Source organism: Homarus americanus, unplaced genomic scaffold (assembly GCF_018991925.1).
Source record: "Homarus americanus isolate GMGI-L3 unplaced genomic scaffold, GMGI_Hamer_2.0 scaffold57965, whole genome shotgun sequence".
Classification (NCBI taxonomy): domain Eukaryota; kingdom Metazoa; phylum Arthropoda; class Malacostraca; order Decapoda; family Nephropidae; genus Homarus; species Homarus americanus.
In genome coordinates, this window is record NW_024725031.1 from 4293381 (window position 1) to 4311665 (window position 18285).

The 18285-nt window shown below is 36.1% G+C and overlaps 1 protein-coding gene across 1 annotated transcript; it reads right to left on the reverse strand.

Annotated features, from left to right (window-relative positions):
- Positions 1-2677: 2677 nt before the first annotated feature.
- LOC121864670 lies at positions 2678-13207 on the reverse strand. The gene is made up of 5 exons (XM_042363820.1): positions 13113-13207; positions 10072-10275; positions 8530-8717; positions 6696-6823; positions 2678-3493 (listed from the first exon to the last, which is right to left on the reverse strand). Exons 2-5 carry the CDS (start codon positions 10272-10274, stop codon positions 3371-3373), a joined length of 642 nt encoding a protein of 213 aa, XP_042219754.1. The 5' UTR covers position 10275; positions 13113-13207; the 3' UTR covers positions 2678-3370.
- Positions 13208-18285: the final 5078 nt, after the last annotated feature.

Genomic DNA, 18285 nt, shown 5'->3' on the forward strand with positions numbered 1-18285 from the left:
AGGTAAAAGAAATAATTGTCCTAAGGGTAAACACATTAAGTGAATATACAGTACATTTCTTTGTACACAAGTAAAAATTTACCCTCCCCCCCGTCGGCAAATGTTATTCGCGGTCATTTTGAGAACCTAACCCACGCAAATTTGAAGGGCAAGCTGTATTTGCATACTGTATTTGTATAATAACCCATGAACAGAAAATACAGTATGTTAATAGTGAAGCCTCTTAAGAGAATTGGGTGCATATCCCACTGGATCTGATATTAAATTGTACAAGGCTTTGCAGAAGTCCTTACAATACAATCATTATAATGGGATTAATTAATTTTTTGTAAGATTACCTGCAAAAGTATGTACCATACTGTACACTATACAGCAAACTGAGCTGTCCTAAAAACTTCCCAGGACTGGAAAAGTGAGAATCTTATTACCCTATACAGTTCATTTTTAGTTTAAAATTTAAACTGATAAGTAATTAGAAAACACAAATTAAGATTTACTATTACTGTATATGATAAAACAAGATTTTTAAGTGTGACTAACATTTGTATTTGATTAAAAATTAAATCTTGGCAATATGTAACTTTGTTTTATTCCTCAGCACCATATACATTTTTTTTTTCAAAAGAATTTACATTGTGAAATCCATTGATTAATATTTACGACATTATGTCATCTGAACTTGGGTTCAGATGACATAATAACATCCTATTTTTATGAAGTACTGTACAGTACCTTGGAATTGAAATCGTTCTGTATACAGACCAGGTAAAACAATTTTCCTAAATATTGTGATTGGGTAAGGTAGTGTACCCTTAGAATTAAAGTGAAATATTGTACTGTACACAATATTATGAATAACCTCTGAAAGTAAAAATAGGGATTTGTATTCTTCCTTCATTAACAAATATGTACAGGACTTTACATTATTGTCCAATTACAATACAGTACAGTACTGTATACAGTAGTATGTAATTGATTTGTATAAAATAATGTACATAAAAACTATAAAATATTACTGTACAAGTAAACAGTACCTCAGTTTAAGACAACTAGATACCCCTGTATATGATTTGACAACAGTAAATAATTTACACCTTTATTTTTATTTGTAATATTTTTAAAATATTTTATTTAAAATAAATCTTGGAAAACATGTTATTACCCTTTACTGTATATCTATTAGAAAATTTTCATTGAATATACTTCAGGCAAGCTAACTGGCTACAGCAGTCAGGAGAGTGATAACCAGGTGAAATGAGCAGTAGCAATAATCTTTTTGTGCATGCATATTATGCTCTACAGAGCCAGTGGTGCTCAACCTTTTTACATGAGTGGGCCACATTAGATGGGCAGCTGTGTGATGTAGCAAATGATATACTGTACACTTTAATAACATTGATTATTAAGTTTAACCTATGTATTATAAACTTAGAAATTAATCATAATTAGAGAGTGCCTTACAGAAATTACTGGGTTTATTACCAAAATAATCATAACTTTGTAATCGTGAAAAAATCATGTAGATTCCTAAGAAATAAAACAAAGGCTTTACTTATGGAACAGAAAACTTCAAATACTTAAGATTCATAGGAAATGTAACAAAGGCTTTATTCACTGAAGAGACATACATTCCACACTTTTAGTGCAATATTTACCACTGTATCATAATACAGTCGTATTAGTTTATATTAAAATTCTATAAAAAATGCAGTAATATTAATTATATTCTACCAGTTGCCGAGGGCAGCATTAAACCTTCCTGAGGGACGCACAGACAGTGAGTGGGTTGAGCACCTCTGTTCTATATTGTATACAGTAGTAGGATCAACAATATTTATATGGTCTTTACATATACAGTCTTTTACTCCGATTGAATTGGCCCTGAATAAGCATCGTACTTCTTTGGCAACACCGGGAAAAAGGTTAAGGTCAAAGGTCATCAATGAAGCATCCAAAATTACTGAGCAATTACAGTGGTCCCTCGGTTAATGAGCACAATTTGTTCCAGCAGGTTGCTCATTAACCGAAAAACTCGTTAACCGAAACCATTGTTTCAATGGGTTTTTGGGTAATTGGTTCCAGCTCACCGAAAATTGCCTAAATTCAACAAAAAAGGTAGAAAAGTACACTTACTTTAAGGTGTGTATGTAGAATGCTCCTGGATGATGATGATGATGGGGGTGGAGGAGAAGGGAGAAGAGAAGGCATTGGGGTGGAAGAGAAGTCACCCCATGCTGCTATTTCACCCATAAAATTTTAGTTCTCTTGGTGTAATTCAAGATTATTTTCTTTAAATCAACACTGCACTGCATTATATATTGTCAATATGTAAAATAAATTTCAAAATGACCAATAATTTGCTTGCAAACACAGAGAAAAAGCATTTAGTTGAAGAGAGTCTCAAGCAAGATGTTACCTCCACTGAAAATACAGAGAGACTGGCGCCTGTTTGGTGTGTTGCTAGGCTGGATGGCGCTCATGAAAATAGTTTCCTTACCTTCAATTATGTTCAATAAATGTTAAAATGACTAAAAAAAATAATATTTAACTTTTAAAATTATTGATTCGTATAAACTTCTTGATATTTACTAAAATAGTGAGGAATTTAAGCCCTAAAACCGATTACTGTATTGGCGGACTAATACTACAGCTGGTGGACCGCCAAATGCAAGCGAAAACATGTTGAGGTCGGCTCGTAAAAATTTCGTTAATCGAGGGATTGCTCATTAACCGAAGTTAAGAATCTTATGGAAGGTAACTTGTTAACCGAGACGCTCGTTAACCGAGGGATCACTGTATTACAAAATGTTGACAAATGAATATCAATTTTCTCCATTGAAACTGGCTGCAGGTATAATGTACTGAACCTGACTAGGTGGTACACTATTCCCATAAATCATTAACTTCCATTCCTGTGGATTCCATTTCCAAAGCATTCTACTGGCAGCCCTTGTGAATGTTGAGGGTTTCCTGTAATACCTTTATCTGTATGTTTTGAGCATAAAGGCCAGCATCCCAAAAATTTCAGAATAATCAATTGAACAGTTTCTGAGGTGCCCAACTTGAAAATATTTTTCTTCTTCTGGCTACAATATCTCCCCCATAATAATAAATTCAAAACTGACAAAATATTTCTTTGTGTAAATACAGTAATTTGTGTACCAATGGCCCTCATTCTTGAATATTTCAGAAAATGAATTTAATAGTTTTCAAGATACACCTGTATAGCTCTTCATTCCTATTACAGTATTAGTGTTACTACAACTTCTACCACTAGTACTACACTAAAAATACTGTAATACTGACTTTTACAAGAAATGTAAGTAAGTACAGTACTCTACTGAGTTGTGATTTGAAAAAATCATACCGGTCACTTGGTCACAATTTCCTTGATTATGTGGTTACGCTGGCGGTTGAGACTACATCTCTCCAGGGCCCGCAACACTCCTGTGATTGGGTCACTTAACTCTTTCCTTCTATACTCTTCTAAAATCTGTAATATTGTAAAGATGGCCAAGTGTTATTACACCAGGTAGATAATTATGGTTATAAAGCAAAAGACATATTTATGAAATCCCATTTCATGACGTATGACAGGAGACAAGAGGACCGATGATCACCTCCTTAAAATGTCATTAATAGGGGACTACCATTGTTTTTGAGGTATGCAATCTCAGCACGTAACACAAGAAGTGCGGTGGTTTTACGAAGTGTGTTAGCCGAATGCACGTATAGGAGTATTCACACCTATTCACCCCAAAAATATTTATCTCACTTATTCCACAAGTACAGGTTGTACCTCTCTAGTCCGGCATTCTGTGGTCCGGAAACTCCCGTGGTCCGGAACGATGTTAGTTTGCCCAATAGGTAGATAGGCAGCTATTTTTTTTTTTTTTAATTATTTGAATTATTATTACAGGAGTATTACATTTTCGCCCCTCAGGCTCCAATGTGGGTCAGTGACCTGTGTCCGGGTGGGCTAATCCCTGTAAAAAAAAAACCAACAAAGCCACAGGAAATTAAGGTTAGTTTACATCAGGCAGTTCGGCTTTCTCTCTCAGTTTGTCTATATAGAGTACAACATTTAACCCTTCAATATATATGAACAGTAAATAAGTGTTGCTTTCATATTCTTATGTAGAGAAATGACGATATGTTTTTCACATGTGCTCACTTACGCGCAGTCTCACTTTTCTTCTTTAGCATTAATGGTTTGCTACTTTTATTGCTCTATTTATTAACATTAAATAACATTACTTAAAACAACCATATTAATTTTTTACATTAATTTTACTACAGCTACAACCAAGGTCTTATTTTCTTGTTTTATATATAGAACCAGTCAGTCACTGGTTTTGTAATCAACGAAAACAGTGCTGTCTCATTTCTTCGTGTGTTTTAATATTCTACGTATTATTAATGAATTGTATTGCTCATTTTGCACACATAAACATTAATTCAATAAAAAAGACATTCAGTAATAAACAATAATGAATCTTTTGTACATATGAGAAATGACGCTGTTTACACGATTATGCACGTCGTCTGAACGTTGGCGGGCCGTTCAAACCCGTCGAAATTCGAGTTTCCGCCGTCGAAATTTTAAATTATGTAGTGTTTTTTTTGTGTCCAAATAAAAAACGTTGAATTATAAACTCGCGAAATTTGAGAAGCTACTGTACGACATTTAACCCTTCAATATGTCTTCAAAGAGACCACGAAGCAGTGAAAGTGGTGCTAACATAAGCGCAAGTCACTATCTGTCCAGGAAAAGGGTGAATTTCCATGGTCCGGCACCGGTCAGGTCCCGAGGTTGCCAGACTAGAGAGGTACAACCTGTATTTGGTACCATTGGATTTATTGGAAATTTTATATTAAAAATATATTAATAGTTTTTGAATAGCAATGTACAGTACTTACAAAATAATCCATTGTTTTTATGCTAAATAATAGCATAATTTAGTTAAGAAATAGCTAAAAAAATCTGAAAATTTTGATAAAAATTATGCGATAATGATGTGCTGAATGAGAGCATGTCAGACTGCACACATAGCATTATATTCACACCCTCTCACATGCACCCACGATGCATGATTCGAATTGTACCCCTAAAAATATAGCTAAAACTAGTATCCTTTTGCCCCATCTGCTCATTTATTGGTTGGCTTAGGCAATGTCGTATGACATATGCAGGCGGGCCGTTTGAAATAAAGAGTCGTCAATATCAACGCTCATCCTTGAAGCATGATTTGCATCTCTTAAACAGATGCACCGCACTTCGTGGGTTAAACCAATTCAAACGTTTTAAACTGCTGTTTACTCAGTCAAACCATGGTTGGTGAACCGGGCTCTGATCCTGGCTCTGGTGCTGCTTCAAAAAGTCAGTGAATCAATAAGTACAGTACCCTGGGATAAACCCTGAATTGGGGTTCATTACTGGAATTCTTCAGTCATTAATTTGAGAATAAAATCTCACATTTTCCTGTAGATAAGGATACCCAGCAAAGGAGGTGAAAAAAATTCATGGTCACTTATTTTCTCTCCTTGGCCATGATATGGGATTTCATAATTCATTCTTTCATTTTGTGGCAAAAGAATCATTTATCAAATAAGCTAGTTTATAAAAATGAAAATCTGTCAGATATTTCATAATGAAAAGATAGGAACAGCATTGCTCCTGAACAATAAAATGATGAATGCAGTTTAGATAACCCAAGGAAGAAAGGAATATGACCATAAAACAGTAATAATGATGACTACATTAGTTAGCAGGATTAAGTATCTTTGTGCAATTTCTTAATCTATTAAGAGAACACTGGTATGGTCTAAAAATTGTAATCATACAAAAATTTATTTCTATAAAGGAACAAAGCATAATATATAATGCACTATAATAGCATTACTGTTTTGGTCTTACAGGCAATCTACTCATAGCACAACTATGCTCACTAAGCTAAACAGCAACATCTTGCTATCTTGCTCGCTACTTCTCACAAACTCGCAATCAATTCCAGTACAATTTCTTAAGGATGGAGCTCAAAGCCACCTTTGACTTCAAGCACATGAAGTGGGAGACCTTGTTACTGTACTACAAACACTAGAGGATAACCCCCTCCCCCCTTGTTAAAAAAAAGTTAGCCTGGATGGAACTGAATGCAATATGCCCCAATGGGTCAGGGCAAGGCAGGGGCTGAATAAATTTACTGGTAGTTTCAACCACCTCCTGCTCCTTATACAGGTTACAACTAACAAAGGCCAGCAGTAGGAAGTCGAGATTAATAGAAATAATGGACTACAATATTTTTCTGGGATTGTTCAAACTGTTAATGTTGGGACTGCAATCATTCATGGGATCACTGTACCTGTACATACAGTGTTATGGTCACAATTGCACAGCTAGTATGTTCATCACTTACTAATACCTAATTATGATTACCTGCCTCATGCCACCTATCATTACATTTACTGCTTTTCTTAAAAAGAAAAGAAAAAGAAACAGCCCGTTTGGTGAAAAGAAGTGGCCATCTATATAATCCCTATTCATTTCATCCTTAATAGCAATTTCAAATTACACACAATCATGGACCAACAAAGGCTTTCAGTATCAGTACAGTACAGTACAGTACAGTACTTGCACAGTACAGTACAGTAGTCTGATATAATTTAATACATGCATTTCTATATTTGGTTCTTACCTGATAAATTTTATCCTTTTGTCGTATGGACTGTTCACGAAAGAGTTCACTGACAAGATTAGTCAAGCCAAGAGAACGACCAAGATCTGCCCAGCGCCCTCTCAAGTTTTCACTTAAATACTCACACACTGCAAGGAAATATGGGTGTATAGTGATAAAATTGTTTTTGGATTTCAAGGACAAGGTACCGAGATAAGAGAAAAGTAAAGCACTGCTGTACTGGCAAAATATGATGAACAATATAAAGAAACCTGGAAAACATATTTATCATGAGCTAAAATAGGGGAAAAATGTAAAGAGTATGAACAAAATGAGAGAAGATATATATATAAACTGGTTACTGTAATTAATAGATAAAGTAGAATCTCGTCTTATTAACTTCTATGGACTCCCTAACATTCATTGTCTTGCTGTACCACTTTGATCCTTATTTTGTAAAATGGCTAAATGGCTCAGTGGGTTGCTCTCCACTTACTGTATGTACTGTAGGTAGTTTCCCTAATTCATATACCTGTATCCTGTACCTCTCACAAAAGTACCCAGGTGATGTGTTGCAACTTCTAGAAACTTAATTATATGAGTTCCAAACTGATTTCCCCATTGCTTTATCAAAAATAATTGCTCTAGTGAGGTTGTGTTTCATCTAAAGTTTTCACTTTCAAAGATGACTTACTTAAAAGGAACCATTTTCTTTGTTTTGAATGTACTGTACAGGTACAATATTGTACCTCTGTGCACAGAATTTTACATTTTGCTTCATATTTATAAAATTTTATGTAATCTTTTAATTACATATTACAGTATATACTACTATGGTAATATAATCATTATAGATGTTGATTTGGTGCTTCATACTGTTCATTGTTTGCAATCTCATCAGGTTTCTCATAAGTACAGATACAGTATAAAATTTTTACTATAGTATTGTATTGTAAGTGTATTTCACTTCTTTGGTTTGTTCTTGGCATATAATCATTGTGTACTGTACACAATTTTTTTTATTATAATTTTTTTTTTAGCATTTTATGGTATTTTAAGACACGCTGAGTTTTTTTTTAGGAACGTATCCCAGGTTTTATAACGAAAGTCAAAGTGAAAACATGCTTCAATTTATATAAATCTATTTATGAAAGGTTTTTCAGGAATGGAACTCTTGTAAATTGGAGTATACCTGTACAGTATAATGGTAATCATTATTATTATTTTATGGCCATTTCCCATGCCTGTGTGGGTTAGCCGAGATTACCTGCTGGCAGTTGTTGAATAAAACCAGAACTAGATGTAACCCCACCCCCCCTCCCAAGTTACACCACAACCCCTGGTCACCAGCCAAGAAAATGGAGTAGATACATGTTAAAGAGGTGATAGAGGGTTAAGAACCCAGGCTTGGTAGAAGACAAAAAATTGTTGTTTGAGGAACTTATACATGATTAAGCAAACTATAAGAGCCACCTGATAGACTTTATCCGGTGAGCATTTATTTGTACCATGCTGGGATAGTCTCCTGCAATGGCTGTGGAAACTCTCATAAATTTAAAACTGGACACTATACTCAAGTTGGTAAAATGGTGTACAAAGTATAAAATGTGGGCACTCAAAACTGCAGTTGGTAAACCTGTGATTGGCAAACAATTACTGTACTGTGTTCACATAAAATTTCATCAAAACCTTGTAATTATACAAGTGTCACACTTCAGATAAGGTGATAAAGTTTAACCTTATGACCTTGATCTTTGGATTAGAAACTTAACTTTGGTGTTACCTCAACAACCATCAGTTGAAGAAGATGCAATTATGCTCTCTATATACTGTATGTGACTGAAATTAAACTTACTCTTATCATAAACTGGGTGATGGGGCAATGGATCAGGATCTGTATTAGGATTGAACCTGAAACAATATGTTTCATCCTCATGGGCATTCAATGGCGGGAGGAAAAGTTTTTTGTACTGTTCTATACGTGCTCGTACCATCTCGGTATGGGGTCCAACTTGTTCTGCTAGCCATTGCAGAATGTCTACTCTGTCGGTAAAATGTAATTTTATCAATACATCACTGTAATATATCAAATTACAGGAAACATTGCAGTATTTTAAATATTCAGATTATAAGTTACTATAAATCAATCATTCACTTTGTGTCATGCAGAAAAATGTAAATTTTCATACAATGGAGAAGGGCATAATAAATAAAAATGGGTCCTGCAACCCTAATGACCCATTCGTGGCATCATTACACTCAACTGCCTTCACTTATCTTATTTTAAAGATAAGGACTAATTCACAGGTAAGTGGACCAGGGGTACCACAGGTGCAAACTAGCCATCCTTTGGAAAAGGTGAGTCCCACATCTGTCACACTTTGAAAAACTGCAACCATATTTTTCTACCCAACAGTTGTCATCTAACAACTGTGACTTCTAAGCACAATGAATCAACCTTTAACCATAATTTTCCTACGCAAAAAACTAAGGTGCAGTTGCCTCTCATTAATATGATTACAACATGGACAACAAGAACAACCCATCTTCAATGTCAGCTATTTTACAACATACCCAAGAGAGGAGGGAAGAGTAATTGACTCTTCTTGGCCAGTCTTAACTAACAAATGCAATTTCAGGTTAAATCTTTCCTTTATTACCCCATAGCCATTCTGGAGTAACCATGCAATTTGAAGCCAGTGTGACATTTAAGAAGATACAGAAAGAAAGTTGTAATTACTACATGACCTGCAACCCCCTCTGGCTAATGTTTCCAGGTCCAGTTTTTTGCATAATCTCTTTTTAAATAATGTACAATATATAATACTGATTAATGACCCAGCACCTGTTGTAATATGGTACTATACTAACAGACAAGTTCCAAAGTACGTATAATACAGTATACTGTGTACATTCTCAGAATTCCTGTTTACTTCATGCATCCCAGATATGCCAATTAAGAACTTGAACAAAAAGAAAAACTTGAGAATTACTTAAGAAATTAATCAAACTTCAGGCTTTGATCAACATGGCCCTTTCATGCACTACCAACACACTCTAATTCGACAAAGTGAATGGTGAGAATTACCATGACCCCAAGATAAGATGATGCCTTCAGGTATAAACTTCTAAGCTCCATTCTTGATAAAGTCATCTTGCTTAGGTATGATCCATCTATAAGGATTAAAATAAGATCTCAGCACTTTTTAAAGTCAAGACTCCTGACATCCTTTACTTAACCTGAACATTGTGGTGTTTGTGGTTAACACATCCTAGTCCAACCCAAACATTATCCTTTACTTCCAATACAGTACTGTATACTACCCAAACTATTTTTTTTATATCTATGCACTTACAGTACACTAAACACTGATAACTGTACAGTAACACAACTTACTTTTGTGGTGTCAGAAGCCTCCATCTTTCAAGAAGAACTAGAGCAGAAGATACGTCAGCACACCTGCTGATCTCTCTCATCCTTGGAAATTCCCCAACTGAGCTAGAAACTTCTAACAGAGCTATGCGCATTTGTGCCATCTGCTCAGGAGTCAACCTTAGCCATGTATTGCAGATCTCATCCTTAAGATCAATGTATGTCATCCTGAAGGAAGATAAAAACAAAACTTTAAAGTGACAGCCGTGTTGAAACTATATATTGTATATATGAGGAACAAAAATGATCAGAAGAGTGTGTACAGTTTTATTGGTCTACTGGAAGATTAGTGCTTTTCATATATTACAGTACAGTAGTCTAAGGATGCCCATACAATAGTCAATTCATGAAAGATGGCACAGAATTCAAAATCATATTTTGTTAAAGAGGGTCCAAAATAAAATAAAATTTGAGTTATATATCTGTATTAGGCAGGCCTATTGGCAAGAAACTGTTACCAGTTCCAGGTATAGGGAGATTACATGGTTATATAACTCATTATGATGTGATGTCTAGTAACATCACAAATACTAAATTTATAAACATTACACTGAACTTCCAGTGTGCTTGATGGTTGTCAACTTGGAAATATAAAAGCAAGAACATCATGCACTGATGGCTCAAAGTTTTTGCCTTTTGAGGAATAGTGTGCGACCATTCGCATGTAAGCATCACAAGGTACAGTCAAGTATCTGTCAGCCAAAAATCTACTTTACAAAATACTGTAGTCTACTGTATGTACAGTAGTTTACAAAAGATTTGAGCATTCTAAATTCCTATTCTATGGTTGCTAATGACTGGCCCCTGATGGGTCTTTGTGAAATCCCATATTCCTGGCTTTGTGTTGCTGACTCCTGGATCATAACTGATGTTAGGTCAAACATTAATTTGAACCCTTTCACTACAGGAATGACACCTTTAATAATACAGGTTGGACCTCGCTAATCTGGAAAGCTTGGGACCAGACTGGTTCCGGATTAGAGAAAATTCCAAACCATCAAAGTCGAGGCTCGGTTGTTGCACTGAAACAAACGAAGAGCGGATGACGACATTGAGCATGGATCAGGACGCCTTATTCTCACGTCCACAAAAAAGTAAAATTACACCATGACACTTCAGCAAAGTTGCTTTCATTGGTACCAGATATCAAAATAAGCATACTTTCTGTTTAATATGGCGAGTATCCGAAGGAGCGGTCAGGCTAGTTAGTTAGTAGGATTCTTTGGTTGGTTAGGTGAGGTTCTAAATTCGATTCTAGTAAATGTCACCTATTTTAAAATACTTACTATAATGATAAGAACATCCGTAGAAAAAAATAACAAATTTGAACACCTCTTTCTGGTGGTAGTGCTGTTCTAATATTACCACAAACAGAGCAGATGTCAATACACACCAACAACTGCAGACATTACCTAACGTTTATTACCACAAACAGAGCAGATGTCAATACACACCAACAACTGCAGACATTACCTAACGTTTATTACCACAAACAGAGCAGATGTCAATACACACCAACAACTGCAGACATTACCCAACGTTTGAGGGTTAACATATCAAAAACTAAGCATTTGCACAAAAAACATTACTCTAAAATATCGATTCATAATTAAAATAATAACATATTTAGGATGGTCAGAAACACTAGAAGAGGAATGTGTAAAAGACGAACATTAACGTACAGTATTGCACCTTCATGATGTATGGGACAGTCTGTAATGTAACTATGTTTATGAGGGATAGTGTTGCAAAAGAAAATAAGGTAAATTTTTCTTGCAGCACCGTTCACTTGTAGCAAGTTAAAAATAAATTTTTCTAGTGTGTTTGTGTGTGCTGAGACCGAATATGACCTTCCGTTTTGGCGGAAATTAGCCGGGTTTTTTTAGTGATTTTTTTTCGTTTGACGTTTTCCGAGAAAAAAAGTGCCTAAGCGACTAACAAATACACAATAAAACACTAGAAAAACAATAACCAAGCCTAACCTAACCTGACCTAACTTAACTGACTCTCACCATATGATGGAATCACCTATTTCTTACCTTATTGGCCTGGTTCTTGTTCGTAGTTGCATTCTGGGATTCTTACCCAACGCCACATATGTTGGTCTTTGCGATATTTACATTCCGTCTTGCTCTTAGTACACCTTACTGAGGTTGGAAGAACACCATGCGATCGAAAAAATGCTATAGTTTCTACGTTTTTTTTTCTTTCGAAAAACTCGCAATCGGCTCCATATACTTTAAGTGACATCCATCGCAGACTTCCATGGTCGGAACTGAACTTGAATTTCAAAATATGAGACCCAAAATAAAACTCGATTTTGATTGGGCCAAATATACTCTGAATTAGCAAAAACGCTTTTGATTGGCCGCGTGACGTGTACGGGTACGCATGCGCGTCATGATTTATGAAGGAGACGCGAGAGACACGCAGTGTTAGGTGAGAGGCAGACAATGGCAGGAAGTAATGGAAGAAAATATAAATGTATTTGGAAAAGCTATCTCCGTTATTATACAATTCCGCCGGTAACGTAATAGATGAAAATTATCTTATAATTAGACGTCTTATTCGAATATGATAATAGATTAGTGGTAGGAATGAACGGTGCTACAAGAAAATAATACCGAAAATAAATTAGGTAAGGTTTTAATTTCGGTTCATAACCGCTTTGATAATTAAAAACATGTCTTTTTGATTGTTTGGATAATTCTAAAACACCTTCTTCTATGACATTTCCCTTGCAAATAACCTAAATATTAATCCAACCTCCTAAACGGGCATAAGTCGTTTGCTAGGGAAACGTCATCGATTAAGTGTTTGAGAATTGTCTAAAATGTGGGAAAAAACTGTTTTTAATTATCAGGGAGATAATGGACAGTAAGGAACATAATACCAAGTTTCCATCAGTATCAACGTCTCAATCACTCTGAATGAATCATATAACAATGCAAACACAATCATTATATTGACGACAATAAATATGAACTTGGCCGTTGAAGACTTACCTGGTGAGACCACAATAATATAACAGGTAGTGAGGGTGAAGGCTGGTGTAATGTATCCCAAGGCCACAACATTGAGCCACTAACAGCCTAAATATTATTACATCATTATACTTAATGTAATAATTTATATTTAACATTTCTTTCGTAACTTCTTTGCTATTAAAATATTTGATTTATATACAAATATTGTTATAAACATGGCTAATTACCATTTGGTGAATAATGAGAACAGACCAAGGTGCAGAACGCCTGTACATGATAACAGGGCGTCTAGGGGGAAAGGGGACGTGATTGCTGCCCGTATCATCATTGGGTATGACTTTGCTTGGGAGATTGGTATCCCCGCATCCCCTGAGCAACGCTCTTGTGCATTATGCAGAAGACCCGACAGCAGCACCCTTATCCACTACCTCCTAAGATGTCCCCACACACAACGCCTGCTGGACCACCACTCCACGACCCGCTTTATCGGAAATTATCATGTAAATAAATAAGTAATTACCATTGCAATAAACATAATTGCCAACTAGACATAATCCTGAAAGCTCTGTCCTCTTGTTCAACCTTATTACTGTACAACCCAGGTTGTACTGCTCCCCCATTATACTTATGTTTTTAAATTCCACTCTAATTTATATGTATAGGTGTTTGTGTATGTATATATATATATATATATATATATATATATATATATATATATATATATATATATATATATATATATATATATATATATATATGTATATGTATGTGTATACTGTATGTATAAATAAAAAAATAAAAAAAATAATAATAAAAAATAAAAAATAATAAAATAAAAAATAATAAATAATAAAATAAATAAATATTGAAGTGATAACCGTGGTACCACTATGAGATGTACTTATTACTACCATGCTATTGTACTATTCCAGATGATACTAAATGTTACATAATACTTCCTTGAGATAAATGTATAGTATATATCAGGTGCCTCAAGGAGGGCTGAGGTTCTCAACTGGCTCAGCCATGTTAATATTGTTATTATTATCCATTCTGTATCTGTGTTTTTCTGGCTAAATAAACTGTTTCAATTCAATTCAATTCAATGGTGGCACCTGGTATATACTGTACTGTTTGAGTCATGAGCTCTCGCTCCGCCGGACGTCTAGGTGCTAATGGATTGGTTTCGAGGCTTCGTTTCGTTTGGTTGGTGGTAGTTCACCTCGGCCAGCCGTACTGACTGAGTAGTCTAGTCGGGGTAGTTGAGGTGACGACGATTCCGTAAAGCAGTCATCAGTGAAACAGGAACTGCGTTCATAGAGTTGACAACGTAGTTAAAACACACATACTGTAGCTACAAGCCGGCCCCTCCCCTCCCCCCTACACCCTCGTTGTGGCAGGCTGTAAGCTGCATTTTTTCTTCCTAGAAGCGGATTTAAGCAGGAGGTCTATTCAACAGCACCCAGGCGGGACCAGATAGGTTGGTGCTTACTCGGGCGGAGGTGGGGTTAGGTGGGGGATTCGTCGGCAATTTGTAAAGCTACTCTTTCTCTCCCTCTTAAGAGTACTCATTTCACTTAATCTATTTTTCTCTCTTTTACACACACACACACACACACACACACAGCATTAATAGATGACAAAGGCAAACTAAATTATCTGGTAATTGTAAACTAAAGACCTTTTGCTTAAGATAACCTTACCTCACCGTCTTCCCCCCTGGACATGTTAATTACCAAATTAATTCCTTTTTATCCACACATATATTCTTTCCATATTTATTATTATGATATTCTTAAACATCATTGATTCCTTTTAAAGACGTTTAATATGGTTACACAAAGTCCCAGTTTGGAATCCGCAACTGATTGTCAAGGTATAACAGGCGTTGATTATAATCATGCTGAACGGAATACCTGAACCATCTACTATACTGTATATCCTGTACTGTACATGTTCAATCAAATATAAACTTGTATTTAGATTTTGTTGAAAATAAATACATTCTTATATACTTACATGTAGAGTGATGACTTTGATGTATGACCTATGACCTCTTAACATGAAAGAGCACAATGGATTTATATATTGTTATGTATTCACAGGTCAAGTATTTTCATTGATCATGTGGGGATTCACGTATATACTCACATCTTTAACCAATGATTATTTTATTTTAATGTATATCTAAAATGTGGTGAATATATAGGCCAAGTATTTTATTCGTTTTGATTATATTAATTATTAAAAAAAACAATAAGATTAAACATAGCGTCCACAGATAATGTTGTTGTGTGCAGCGAGCCACGAGAAGAATTTATGTGTGTGTGTGTGTGTGTGTGTGAAAAGGTCTCAGAGATCAGACAATGGAGGGAGTATGCGGGGCGTTTCTGTGTGTGTGTGTGTGTGTGTGTGTGTGTGCGTGTGTGTGTGTGTGTGTGTTAATCCGAAACTTGTTGCCACAATTAGTCTTATTCTTTTGAAGGTATCATAACGAGACTTGGTAAGCATTATCACTCACCCATCAACGAGTCACAAGGTCATAGGTCACTGTTATTAGAGAAGCTGAGAGATAATGAACAGATTAATTTACACCTAACCCTATTCTGGTATAACATAAGTGTGTTTTTACTTTACTCGTGTATAAGTACTTTAGTTTAATTAAAGGAGGTTCACTTGTTTCTTTATCTTAATATCATTTTACTTGTACTTATCCACCTGTTACTTGGGAACCATTACATTAGTCAAGGAGAAATGTGAAGTGACTATTTGACTATTTAAATTTATTCAACAAAAGACGTGATTATGAAGTTGTATGTCTTATCCCTATTTCTAAGTAGATATACCGTGGGGGAGGGAATCCACTATACTTGCACCCGTACGACTACAGAGAAACATCCACCAACTTGACCGCGCCCAGTGCTGTTGTCGCCACACCATACCACACCCAACGCTAAACTGACTGTATACATATATCTTACATTATCTTTTTGCTGTAGAGAGTATATTTTGAGTGTCCAATCAGAATTAGTCTTTACAGAGATACTTTAGGCACTTTTCTCCACCGATTGGCTAGTTCACAATATGGGCGTGTAGTCAAGTCAGTTCTATGAGTGGAGTTACCTTCATGGCACCTGGTATAGGTCTCTGGTCACGCTTGGGAGGATAATGAATGGTGACCCCACATAAACTGGCAAATTTTCAGGTTTCCCTCGTAACAGCTGGTTATCGTGGGCGTAGGCGTGCGTAGGCGTCATTACTTAACCTAACCTAAGTTACCCAGGTAGTGTTACAGTGGTTAATCATCTGATGAAATAACCTGGGGTGATCCGATTCATATATTCTTAATACATATTAGTAAACCTTCATAAATCATGTATTTTGTACCGACATAACACATCCAGTGGACTACGTGACCGACGGGGAGGGTTTTGAAGAGAGATTGACAGCGCTCACCACTCCAGTAACCATGACAAGTTATTCTGCTTGGAACCCGCTAACATGTCACAACCTAGCTCCCTTGGCTGTCACACTACCACAATACCTTATAAACACAGTCTTCAACACAGTGTCATCATCCTCATCTACCGTCCATTATGATATAGGTGATGATTCATCTCATATTAAAGGAAATTGCTGGTTTATACTTGGTGACTCAGGGCCAATATCTGTGACTGCACTTGTGATGTACTCGAGTGATAACATGAGACGTAGTAACAGTTTTTTTTATTTTATTTATATATATATATATATATATAATTTTTTACAGGGATTAGACCACCCGGGCTAAAAAACCATAGAGATACACAAAAATGAAAAAAAAATCAATAGTGAGAAATGATGTGTACTGTACAGTAAGGTTGTGTTGTCAAAGAAAGAGAAACAATTGAGACCCTGCAATTGTATGTAAATGAGGCAGAAAGTCAGATCAGCAACCTTGGACTTGGTCACAAATTTCGTGATGCCATATGGCAGCAGGGTCTACCATTAGACAACACAATATGCTTCCAATATCTTCCCAGGCGGTAGTACCTCCCTGTTTGGTAGCTGCCTACTACCTGTTATCCCAGCGTTAGCCCAGCAGCAGCAGCTCAAAAGAATACCTGTATTAATCATCAGTATCACCTGATAGGCTCCTCGAAAGAATCAAGCGAGGGTGTTCGTGCCGAGATTATTTTTTTCTCGATGAAACTAGTTGAATGATGAGTTAAGTGGATGGACAGAATTAGATGGACGATGAGTTTGCTGGACAGAATTAGATGGGCGAGGCGAGCTTACTGGACAAAATTAGACAGACGAGGAGTTTAGTGGGCAAAATTAGATTGACGAAGAGTTTGCTGGACAGAATAAATGGGAGGAGTCTGAACATCGGGAATATAGAATGTGTATGGAAGAACGAATGACAGATTTATGGCATTGTAAACATGAGTTATTGAGGCCATGACAGTAACTTTGAAAGATGATCTATAAATTATGTCGTTCAGGTACATTGAGAGGCGTTAATCTTACGACACGTGTAAATCAAAGAGACAGGTTGATGTAGACCACGTATTAACTAGTTTTTTATATAAGAAACACTGGAACCTTTAAATCTTTACATCATCTGTGTGCTGTCTGTGAGTGTGTACAAACTGGCGAAGCTGCAGACCACGTGGCGGGTGACTGGCAGTTCTGGCACCACGAAACAAAGGACCGAAGATCTCACAGGTGTCTCTCGGTAACTCTACTGTTAGAAACATTTACGCCACACCACACTTTAAAACGACAGATTGAAACGGTTCAAGTCGATATGCAGGGTACTTAAGTCACGCATTAGTTTAAGCTTGTTGTGTTGATTCATGCTTGTTGTGTTGACTCATGGTTGTTGTGTTGATTCTGGATGATTCCTGTGTGTTCTACCCAGTCATGCTTAGTGTTGAGTTCAGCTTCTCCTGGTGTGCCCGGGTACACGTGTTGCCTCAGGAGCTTCTACAATTATGGATTTATTATCTTTAATTCTTTATATTTTTATCATTATAATTAATACCCTTACCAGGTGGACTAGAGGGGTGACTGGTCAATGGGGCCTAATTTAACCAAACAACCATTATGACTGGGGTTTAGTGCTAATGAAATCGAACCCTAAGGTGACTCATTCCTAATGGTCAAGTTACGATGAGGCCTATTGGAATTGGGACGTATCAGAACTAAG

Coding starts and splice junctions, on each gene's coding strand:
- LOC121864670 (XM_042363820.1), bottom strand. CDS start 10,274: ATGACATACATTGATCTTAAGGATGAGATCTGCAATACATGGCTAAGG. Junction 8,718..10,071: donor AGGCTTCTGACACCACAAAA/GTAAGTTGTGTT, acceptor TTTTACCGACAG/AGTAGACATTCTGCAATGGC. Junction 3,494..6,695: donor AAAAGGATAAAATTTATCAG/GTAAGAACCAAA, acceptor ACAATATTACAG/ATTTTAGAAGAGTATAGAAG.